The sequence below is a fragment of the Mastacembelus armatus genome, chromosome 6 (assembly GCF_900324485.2).
Source record: "Mastacembelus armatus chromosome 6, fMasArm1.2, whole genome shotgun sequence".
NCBI lineage: Eukaryota > Metazoa > Chordata > Actinopteri > Synbranchiformes > Mastacembelidae > Mastacembelus > Mastacembelus armatus.
The window spans coordinates 24358333-24370424 of NC_046638.1; the positions used below are offsets into that span (position 1 = coordinate 24358333).

The following is a 12092-nucleotide window of genomic DNA, read 5'->3' on the forward strand; positions in this document are numbered from 1 at the left end:
GCTGACTGATGCTGAATGCATAATGTGCCCTTTTATTGCTGTATTTCCAATAGTCTCTGCAATTCAAGGGTGAAGAGGAGTAATTAGTTTCTGTATTGTTAAATCCTCTTGTTTCCTGAGAAACAATCCCCTTTCCTAAGAAACTTAGACTGGGCAATATTTGAATGGGTCAGGATTAAGAAAATTAGTTTCATTTTAAGATTATTGTTGGTTATAAATCATTTATTCAGCTTCTGAAGTGACAACTCAGCTGCTTCTGTGTGTGTGTGTGTGTGTGTGTGTGTGCATGTGCGTGCGCATGTGTGTGTGTGTGTGTGTGTGTGTTTTGCGCACACATGTGCCTTTAGATACCCTTGATGTCACTGTGCGTGTAGATAAATGGCCGATTGGTATTGACTTGAAGTTAGAAAATGCTGCCCGACACTTTTCTCTCTACAAAGCCCTGGGACACCTGGGGGGAAATCCAGAACTGCTCTGCCAAAGGAAATGTATTACTGAGGGTCACAAGCTCCAGGGGGATTTACTATACCCTCACATACAAACACACACCTCCTGAAAACCTCCACACACACACGGCAGAGCGGCCCCTCCACACTTGTCATGACAAACCCTGTGATCTGTGTTGAGAGCACACTGCTCATGCTGTCATTGTTGAAATACGGCAGTGACAGAGCGACTTAGTGTGACAACGAGTGACTGAAGGCTGGCCACAGGCAAATATGTCACAGCTAGTTTAGGCTTCCCATCACATCCATGTACATGGTTTGGTTTGACTTGTGTGATTCAGTTAAAGATATTTGTAGTTTAACAGCACAGACATATTTGGCAGTGGACCAGACTCAAATGGATGAAAAGCAATAAGTTGAGATTGCCCCTTGACAGGGTGCATAAGCCAAACCTGTACTTAGACCGTGCGATTCATGTGCCTGGATGGAGTCTGCTGTGTGCCGGGCTACTCTACAGAGACGGCACATACATAGTCAGTCATAGTCAGTCATATTTAGAAGCTGATAGCCACTTCCTTTTCAATCCTCCTCAGTCTGATGTCAGCAGGGAATAGTATCTCCTACTGCCCAGATTTAAATCTCTTTAGAAAACAGAAGCATGCGCGCGCACACTCACACACACACACACACACACACACACAGCATCACTTCACTAGACATCAAACATTGACAAAGTCCCTTTTTAGTGCTGCCTCTTGGCACAGTAACTCCAGGCTAACGAAGTCACACGCTGGCAGAATATTAATACCAGCAAGCCAATCACAGAGCTGCATGAGGGAAACTTATTTGCATATGAGAGGTGAGGGAGTCCATCCAACACACTGCCTTCATACATCTCTGGCATAGTGGGATGTGTATTTATGTGCGTGTGTCTGTGTGAGCATTTGTCACAAAAAAAGACTGCCGGCTTAAAATTTGTAAAAGTGGTCTTTCTTCTTTTTTTCGCCGTGGAAATACTAGAGGAGAGGACCAACTTTCTTCAAATCAGTACAAATATTTCCAGTGGAGTACACAAGGCTGTTAAATCTTTTATGGTAAATAAATTTAATTCCCTGATTCTAAGTGGTGAGCAGCAGCTCTGAGTTCAGGGTTGTGTTCCTGTGTGTACAAGGCCTTACGTCTATTCAAGCATTTAAACCAATGTGGCTCACCAGCTCTAAAATGTGAATGAGCAACATCCCTCCCTGCGGGCTCAGTGTAACTGGTACTACTGCATTTAATGACCAAGAATAATCTGGGGTAGCTATAAACTATTTTAAAGATAGGGTGCAACACATAGACAGTCAGTACATACAAATGAATGTGAGTGTGAGTGAAATGAGTGAGCACTGTCCTGAAATTCACTATGTCCATGGGAAATAAGGACAGGCAAGTTTTATTATTTCAACCTCACAAAATCAATGACTGCACTAATGGGATAAACAAATATAATTAACTGGGTTTGAGCATCTAGACATGAAAACAAAAATAAATAGTACAACCTGTTGAAGGCTAATTTCCTGGGGGCTTTATTTCTGTATTTTCCAAGTAAACGTGGCACTCTGATTAATCATGTTTACCGTCATAATCACTGTTATCACCATTCCTTACATCCCTAACGTTACCTAATACTTTCTTTAAACAAAGGGATCATAAAACTGTAATGTACTGTATATTGTATTGACTGTACTTGTTGAAAGCTGTGACACTGAGAAGGACTTTTACCACAACAACCAAGATTATGTGACCTAAACAGGCTCCACTAGTAGACTATAAGAAGTATTCAGTTGATTTCCACCAAAACCTTTTTTAATGACTGCTCATCACTCTTACATCTGTCTGCGTTTTTCACCTAATGTGCACATCAGGTGTGAGCAGCATGGGGTTGGGATCTGATACCGTTCACTGGCCTTTTGTGTCCTAACTACACACAGTGCCCACTGTTTTTCTGTTGAGGAAAATCAATAAAAACCACGGAGCTGCATTGTTTCAATTAAGAGCTGTTTGTTAGACAAGATGGGACTCCTGGATAATGGATTTTTAAAATGAAATGGTGAGGTGTTAACTGTAATTCTCCAGAATTCTCTGACTCTTCTTGTAGTGATACCCTGTGTGACATTACAGCATTAGCTTTAGCTTTAAAACATGGCAGTAGCAATAAGACTTTGGCCTATGGGTCTAGACCCTCACTATTGAGTAGCTTGTGTGTCTGGTCCTATACCACAGACCCATATAGCAATAACTGGCTGAGTCTCATGAGTCATTTTCCCCACTGAAAGTACTAATTCAATTTCCTTATAAAGGCACAGGTGAAATAAATATAATGCATGTTTGGCCTCTGCTGCCTCCTGGTTTACAAATAGAAATGTATGTTGATCATCCACATACTTCCCTTTTGAATGGTGTTAGATCACTGAGTGAGCTCTGCCCAAGCGAGAGAATCAGTATATCCTGGTGTGAGTCAACTCTCCTCAGACCGTGGGTCGATGATGCTGACTGAGCCAGGACAGCTAATAAATCATCTCCTGTTGTCCTAAAATGGTGGGGCTGGGCCTGGGGAAGAAAGGGAGCCTTGAACGAGGGTTAATGAATACAGGCCACTCCTATATTCTCAGGCCAAATGCTGCGCTAACACTTTGCTGACGCGCCACACTGAGAACGGCCAGAGTGGGAAGAGATCCACAGGGGCCAGCAGACATCGAGCAGCAGTTAAGGCCAGGTGCTGGCTAATGCTAACAGCTAATTAAATCAGTCACCTAACATTAACTAAGCAATGGTTGTTGTTCTGCTTGCCCTGCAGCTGGGTGACTGTAGGAACACTATTAGCATTAGCAGGAATGGGTGACAGTAACTGCTGCAGTTCTAAGCTCAGCAGCTGGTGGTAGTTCTGTTAGTCCCAGCCTATAGGGGTCTCGACTTTTATGGCTCAACGGCGTTTGGCCCATGCCCACAGTCTGCAGCTTTTAGGCCTGACTCAGTCCAGGAAGAACAGCTGCCATGTTGCTTTAGACCTTAGCAGTCAGCAGTGAGAGTGAGTCGTGTCGGGAATGAAGAAGTAGTGAAATGTGTAAATCATGGGCCATCTACTCTAAAAACTGCAGATTTATGACATGACAGCACCACTGCATATAACTGGTAGCTGTGTCAGAGTTGTCTTACAGCTTGAAGCTTCAGTGTCACAGCCAGTATGGACTTTAGTTGGGTCACACACATCTATCCACATGTAGATTAAACTTTCTGCAAGATTCAGTTTCTTTTTTAACCTTGATGCAGCTCTGTAGGGCAGGATGTCACTCGCTCTGTATTGACCAGCCCACTGTAATTTCACTCTTTCATGCCACGCTGCTTTTGGCCAATAGATATTTAACACCATCCTCCTCCATTCTGGAGTGGTACTGACCCAGAAGAGTCCCCATCTTTCAGGGGGAGTATGACAGATCTGATATTTTGGTAAAGAGTTGTGTTTGTAGTTTGACATAGGCTAAATTTGTCATAATATTTCGACACAACACAAACACAACTGTATGTTTAGCTGTGACTCTTGGTATGAATCCACATGTGGGACCTTGGAAACATGAATGAATTGGTTTAAATATGTTGTTAATATTTCCTGTGCAGCGTTTTGCTTTGTTCCATCAGGTCTCAATTAATGTGAAGTTTTGATTGAATGTGACAGAGATCCATCAGTTCGTGTCTACTCGGCGACAAAAAGCTGGCCGCTCTATGTGCTTGCCAGGTAGTAGAGGTTTTCCAATAACAGAATGATGATATTGTCATATTTTATTGTGGAAAGTGAAAGTAAATGCAGCCTGTTGATTAGTGTTAGAAAAATCCAGTGATCCAGTGATGATTTGTCTAATCAGGACACTGTTGTTATCATTAGCTAAACACATAAACCACCTTGATAGTAATATATAGTGTTTTGAAAGACGAGACAGATTTAAAGAACATATTAATGTTGTTGAACTGACACACTGTCACACAGGATGCTAAATCACATTACAGAGTTATTTCATAAAACTCCTTATGATTTATCACACATGATTTATTACTCCATGGCAATAAATCCTCCCCCATGACCTTGTTTCACGTATTTAAAGGGAGAACTGACCTAGAGAGGCTGGGGCCAATATTCCCTTCTCTGATACCCTAACTATGGATCCATGTAAACAGGAAAATGTGGGGGGAGAGAGAGAGAGAGAGACAGCCATAAAGACAGCAGGAGGAAATGTCATATATTCAGTGTGCTCACTGACCTTTCCATGCTCGTGCCCCCAGTAATAGCATTAACACAGCAGCTACAACCATGACCATCAATTATCTGACCAACCCCCCCCTGCACCACCTTAACTAATAGTTATTCCATTCACCCTCCCCTCATTCTCCACCATGCTCTTTCTCTCTCATTCCACACTTTAAAGCACCATATCTAATGGCAATAGAATAGGTACATGAGCTGCCCTAGGGACATTTTGGCAATGCTTTTCCTGTCTTCCAGCCATGTTAACTCTCAAAATACCGATGTTAGTGGGATTTTTTTATTCATCCTTTTGTTTTTTTTGTTATTTCGGTACTCTCAAAGTCATTCTTTGCTGCTCGAGTTGTAAAATATTAAGTAATAAATAATTTAAGTTATAACTAAAAGATCAGTCCTCTTGGGCATCATTTGCCATTTCAGTCTGATTGTCTTTATGGTCAAATATGGGAACAAAGGACACATTTCTTCCATAATATCTTTACATCATGGACTGTAATGAATAGAGACAGTTGACAGATATTTATCCTGTATTTGTACTGTATTTATTGTGTTTTTCCTTTCTATACACCTCACCTTGTGGTAAATATACTGTATATGCGACAGGAGAGAGGGAAAGAATTTGGTCATTAAGAAGAGTCAGAGAAGGAGACTCCTCCTGAATCCCAGTGATGCTTAATCAACACCCTCCTTGTCCCTCAAATTCCTCAGACCTAATCCTTAGCCTTCTTTTTCCTCTGTCTACTGTGCAGTACATACCCCCATCTGTCTTCCACATTCTTCTGTGCTCTCTCTATTTATCTCATTTTTTTCTTCCTTTCCCTTATTTCAGCAAGGATGTGCATATAGCTTCTTCTACCTAGCCCCATCTCTCTCCACCAGTCACTTTTCCTCTATCTCGCCATCTTTCTCATCTGTTTAGGAGATAACTATGTGCAGGCTCTTTCATCTTTCTCTCTTTCATCTGAAGAGAAGCCTGCCCAGCAGACACAGAGAAGCAGAGTCAGCATTTCAGTCGACTATGATGTCACGGACCCTCTGACCCAACCCTCCCACCTCCACAACACTTAGAAACCTAATGAGTCCCCTTTAAAACTGACAAATGAGAAAAGCAACCAGATCTATTTGTTTGTCCTTTACGGATAATAGTGCATGAGGGAAACACTCACCACACTGTCCCTCACAAGAGGTGAGGAACAGCGGCAAGCTATCCACTGGAAAATGCTGCTCTAGGGCTCTGCTCACGAGACAAAGAACACAAAACCACTCTGGAGTTGGTGTACAAAGTGTGACCCCCTTCTCTCTGCATGATGCATTGGAACAGGAGGCTTTTCATTTTTACGAAAGGTTAGGTGGCGGTAACGTGGAGACTGAGAGAGAGAGAGAGGTAGAGTGGTAGAGAGGTAGAGCAGGTAAAGTGTTGTGGAGAGTGTCCGTAAGTAAAGAAGCTGAGGGGCAGGCACATGAGAAGCCGACAGAATGAGAGAGAAAAAGAGATGAGAAGATGGTTACATGAGGGGAGGAGGGGAGGTTGAATGTGTTAATACACGGGAACACTGCATCAAACCAATGCACTGCTCTGAGGCTGGCTGAGCAGCTGAGAGCAGTGCGTCAGCAGTACATTCACGTTCCCACTGAAGGACAAAGGGAGGGGGCAGAGCGAGCATCTTAGCTGCCTGCAACACCAACACACATCGGAGAGGGGGAAGAGAGAAAAGAATGAGATTGGAGAATAAACAAGAAGAGGAGATGTGGATTAAAATGCTACTCCTGCTGCTTCTGTGATGGTGGGCTGCCTGTTTGAGTGCTTGTGTGCCTCCTATCCATCTCTCTCAGACACTCTCTCCTTCGCGCTCTATCTTTCTCTTGCTCTTGATTTGTCAGTGGTTCTCTCTCTCTCTCCTCTCTCAATCTCTTGCTTTCTGTCTCTCTTTCCCGCTCTCTCTGTTCTACTCTGGCTACTGCAGTAGTCCACCAGCCAGCCGCAAGTCTTGACAGCCACACATGGCTAACTGCCACAACTTACTACCTCAGCCCTGGAGAGAAACTAACAAATAAGCAAGCAGAAGAACACTGCAGAAGATAGCCCAGGGGCCAAACACCGAGTGGAGAGAAGAATCCTCAATGTCTTTCCCTGTTTATGGATACAGACACGGACCCCACTTCCACATATCCTCTCAGCATCATCATCTCTCTTTTCTCTCAGCGCAGAAGAGGACAAGAGTGCTCTCTCACTCTTCCTACAGCCTTTTGCGAAGCTCCAACAGTGCAGCGCATCCCCTTCTCCACCCCCCACCCAGTGCCACCATCTCTCCCACCACCCCTAACCCCTCCTCCCCCCAGGAGGAATAGACGGATTACTGCTAACTGTGCACACGGCAGCCTGCAGCTGCTCTGACCAGGGCCAACCCAACGTTGGGAGGAAGCAAGAGGAACACAGAGAAGAGGAGAGGGGGACGACTGTGCCGGGGGTTCTTTAGCCTTTTTCTGTCTCTCAGTCTCTGTCACAACGGGGCTAATCAGCGACCGTCTAGCCCTTGGCAAAGTCACAGTGAGGGAGGTCTCTCCACCAAACAGGCGACCAGCCAATGAGCCACAACACATGTGTCAGGACCTGAAAGAACTGGGGATTTTTATTTATTTCAGTTTGTTACTTCCTCTGTCCTCTCATGTCGTGTTTAACTGTGCTATGGATCATTGTGATTTATCCACAGTGGAGCTAAATTTTGGAGTCTGCAGCCTGGCATGGGGGCAGTTAGTGGGTGCAGAAGGGATCCAGTCACCTGCCAAGCCTTTATGGCCTTACCTCTGCCTGTGAGTGTTTTTCATGCTGCTCTCCCTCTTTAATACCAGGAGCCATTTTGTACCCTTGCCTAATAGAGAGCCACCTCACTTTTTCAGAAAGGGAAAACAAAACCATCTATGCCACTCCATCATTCCATGGAAAGGAATTATAAATGAGTGTTGCTTTTAACAACTGGGAAGAGACAAAAAGGTCCACTCTCAAACTAATGAGGTACGTCACTGATACTGTTATTCAACCTTTTTCTTACAGTGCTGCATTGCTTTTCCTCTGCTACTTCTCTTGCATTAATGTCTCTCACCCAGTCTCTCGCTCTGTCCCTCTTTTTTCCTTTTTCTCTCTGACACATCAATTTTGATGTAGCATCTCCCTGCACTGTCGATGGAACTTTGGAGCCTTGAGCTGCTCCAGCCAGGCTAGGGTGGTCTGTCCTCTGGTGTGTGCCATATCCCCCCACCATGCAGAATAATGAGCCCTCCACACCATGAGTCCTCTGGGCCAGGTTAGTGTGCAGCCTACCTGGAACACAGCCCTGCTCGCCGTGCTCTCCCTAATGGTACCTGCTCTCAGTATGTGCCAGTCCACAGGTCCTGTGTTGGGTTCGACCATCCCACAGAACTGCCCAGGTGTGTGCTCCTGCACTAACCAGCTCAGCAAGGTGGTGTGTACCCGCAGAGGCCTGGTTAGGGTGCCTCCGAACATCCCAGCCAACACTAGGTACCTGAACCTGATGGAAAACAGCATAGAGACCATACAGGCAGATACTTTCAGACATCTTCATCACTTGGAGGTACTGCAATTGGGCAGAAATGCAATCAGGCAGATTGAAGTGGGGGCATTTAATGGCTTGACCAGTCTCAATACCCTGGAGCTGTTTGACAACCGTCTGACGGTCATACCTAGTGGAGCTTTTGAGTATCTGTCAAAGTTGAGAGAGTTGTGGCTTAGAAACAACCCCATTGAGAGCATCCCATCTTATGCCTTCAACCGTGTCCCCTCTCTCATGAGACTGGACCTGGGAGAGCTGAGGAAATTGGAGTACATTTCTGATGGGGCATTCGAGGGCCTTCAAAATCTCAAGTACCTCAACTTGGGCATGTGCAACCTGAGGGAGTTTCCTCATCTTTCACCTTTGGTGGGATTAGAGGAGCTAGAAATATCAGAGAATGTTTTCCCTGAACTGAAGCCTGGGGCCTTCTATGGGCTCAAGTATTTACGTAAACTGTGGATTATGAACTCTGCCATCACTACCATTGAGAGGAATGCATTTGATGATATCACGGCCTTGGTGGAGCTCAATTTAGCCCATAACAACTTGTCATCACTCCCACATAACCTCTTCACTCCTTTACAGTACCTGGTGGAACTACACCTGCACCACAACCCTTGGAGATGTGATTGTGATGTAGTGTGGCTCTCTTGGTGGCTCAGAGAATACATTCCCACAAATTCTACCTGCTGTGGACGCTGCCACACCCCAGCCCACATGAGAGGACGATATCTGGTGGAAGTTGATCAGACCACATTTCAGTGTTCAGCACCCTTCATACTAGATGCTCCTAGAGACCTGAACATCTCAGCAGCAAGGGTGGCAGAACTGAAGTGTCGCACTGCTGCCATGAGCTCAGTCCGTTGGCTTCTCCCTAATGGGACTGTATTGACCCATGGATCTGCTCACCCACGAATATCTGTCCTGAATGACGGGACACTTAACTTCTCCAATGTTCTCCCATCAGATACTGGGGTGTATACCTGCATGGTGAGCAACATGGCAGGAAATTCCAATGCCTCTGCCTACCTAAATGTTAGCAATGCCGAACTCAACACATCTAACCTATCCTACTTTACCACAGTAACAGTGGAAATATTGGAGCCCACAGTGGAGGAAACCCCAAAACCCAAACCTACTGTCCCTGCCTCACCCTCTGTCTTTCAGCCTGTTTTCATCTCCACACCAACCGTGCTGTTCCAAAACACTCAGACTCCAAGGCAAGTGTCAATTCCCACAGCCAGAGTTCCAAGTGGCCCACCCGCTAGCCTGGACGAGGTGATGAAAACCACCAAAATCATCATTGGGTGTTTTGTTGCTGTTACCTTGCTGGCAGCTGCCATGTTGATAGCATTCTATAAGTTGCGTAAGCGGCATCAAAAGGGGAGCGCGGTGGCAGCAGCCAGGACCATAGAAATCATACAGATGGAGGAAGAAGTTCCTCCTGTTCCACCACCCACCTCTGGATCTAGTGGCTCTGATGACACAGGGTTGGTACTGCCGACGTTAGTGGAACACAACAGCAACACCTTTAAGCCTGGGTACGTGTCCTCATCCTCCTCATCCCGGCAAGGGGGCTATGGAGCCCACTGGACCCAGAACAACTCATCGCTTCATCGCTCAGTCAGACAGCATCACAGCCACATCAGCACCATTGCTGATCCCTACATCTTTAAGACTAGTCATGGCAAGGAGGTTCAAGAGACCCAAATCTGAGTAATGCACCCTATGGATCTATCTCTGACTCTGCCCCAACCTCTGCTCTCTACCTATCTGCTCACCAGTCCATGCAATAGAATGCACAAAGAACAAAATGGTAACTTTCTTTTGTACAGAAATGCGAAACAGAGACAGATTTTTTTGTTTCTTGTACATGCCTATACATAAGTATATAAATATGAAAAAATACAAATATATATATATAAATGAAACTACTGTCAGGAAGTTGTGAAACATACAGATTATATTAGAAAAGAAAGTAATTTGAAACAATTTTCTAATAACTGGTGACTTCTGTTTAGAAAGAATTGCTTTTGTCACTGATAATAGAAGATGGAACTGTCTACTCTAGGAAAAAAAGGCATTTAGTTTTTTTTTTTTTTGACCAAATTTAGGATGCAGTAAAAAACTCTTTCTACAGGCACCAGTTTCTAAAGAGAGTCCCAAATGTAAGCTCCAGTTTTTACTGTGCCAAATGTTATATGCAATAAAATGTTATTTGCAGGCTAAGAAACATAAAAAGACACACATGCAAATCTAGATAGATCTAGGAACATTTGTCCAAGGATAGCAGCATAATGGCACAGATAGAATGTGCTATTCAGTAGCTATCAGCCAAATGCTTTTGGACTGCAGTGAATTTCTGCAGCTAAGGTTTAACCCTCTGTTCACTGGAGCTAAGCTGCATTTATTTCATAGTGCCAGTTCTTCTTAGTTGTAGTAATCTAAACATGTGTTATTTAGTGTGCACATGATTCTCCACTGGTCCAACTGGCAAAGATGAAATGCAGGCTAATAACAGCTGTTGCAAATACTTTGTTCCATTATTGGTTGCATTTTGTGTTATTTTTCCCCTTAGGTTTTGACATGCTTCTTTAATGGCTTTGTAGTGTTTAGGGCTAATTTAGCAATGCATTACAGCAGTTGCCTGACTCATCTCTGCAAGGGCTCATTTCAATGCTAAGTTTTCATAGGAACAGACATGGTGCAGTGATACAGGGCTTTGCTGACCGTTCTGCTTCTTCGAGGAAAAAAAAAAGATGATTGAGTTAAAACAAAATGAATGTCTGATACTGGGGCTTTTCCATGGAATAAATTGAAACATGACTTTGTTTTATTTTAACAGTTTTATTTTGAGCAACACTATTTTTATGGAGAGACAAAGGGAGGCTATGGAAAAATAAAAACCTTTGGTTTGTATTTCTCTAATCAGAAACACTTTCATCTGATGTTTTTTTCTTCTATCTGAATATATTTCCATTTGTGTGTAAGTTGTTTTATCGTAAAAGCTGGAGGCAGTATTGTAAATCGTGTCCTACCCCAAATATCACCCACACCCCCTCACCCCCTGCACCCCTCATCTCATGGCCCTATGCATTTACTTAGTGTCTGCATGAATGGGTCTTTAAGTAACTGGTGTACAATGCTGCATTATACCCCACAGTGGGGCTCTATGCAGGTCAGATAGGCTGTTGGTCTTTGATGCCTCAGCTTAGTTCTTAACATTGATTTCACAGTTACTGTGAAGGAGAAAAATACATATATCCCACAGTTCTATCGTTTGTGGGTTTCTTTTCCTCACATGCTCAGCTGCAGATTCTAGCTCCTATCTCAATTTTATCAAGTGGAATATTTACTCAGAAGAAAAACAGTTTTGAATATTTCAACATGGTACAACACAAGTGTACTTCAGGAAAGTATTCCCAGAATGCAATCTCAGTAGATCATTGAACAATGGGAAACCAGACTGATCTTTTTTTAACTTATTTTTCTGCAGATGTTGTATGTGTCAGTGCATTTCTGAGCAATCTGAATTAACTTGATGTCATGCAGTTTAAAAGCCAGCTACCATAAATTAAGTGTACCTAGTCTCTGTGGTGACTGAAACGCCTTACGTACGACCTTACACTGCTGCCCTCCATATGACCACTTGCAAGTCCTTCTTTTGTAATTTTGACAAATGTTATTCAACTCCCCAGGTCACTGGTCAATTAAACGTCAAGGTGCAATAAAAAAAAGTGCACCTGCTGATGCTATTTGGGGATAAAAAGGAAATTACTG

General features: G+C 43.8%; 1 protein-coding gene across 1 annotated transcript; it reads left to right on the plus strand.

Annotated features, from left to right (window-relative positions):
- Positions 1-7645: 7645 nt before the first annotated feature.
- lrrc4.2 (leucine rich repeat containing 4.2) lies at positions 7646-10033 on the plus strand. Its single transcript, XM_026311757.1, has 2 exons — positions 7646-7756; positions 7907-10033. The coding sequence occupies exon 2, from the start codon at positions 8028-8030 to the stop codon at positions 10026-10028; it is 2001 nt and encodes a 666-aa protein (XP_026167542.1). The 5' UTR covers positions 7646-7756; positions 7907-8027; the 3' UTR covers positions 10029-10033.
- The last annotated feature ends 2059 nt before the right edge of the window (positions 10034-12092 follow it).

What these genes read in the sequence shown, in the direction of transcription:
- lrrc4.2 (XM_026311757.1), top strand. Translation starts at nt 8,028, where the DNA reads ATGAGTCCTCTGGGCCAGGTTAGTGTGCAGCCTACCTGGAACACAGCC.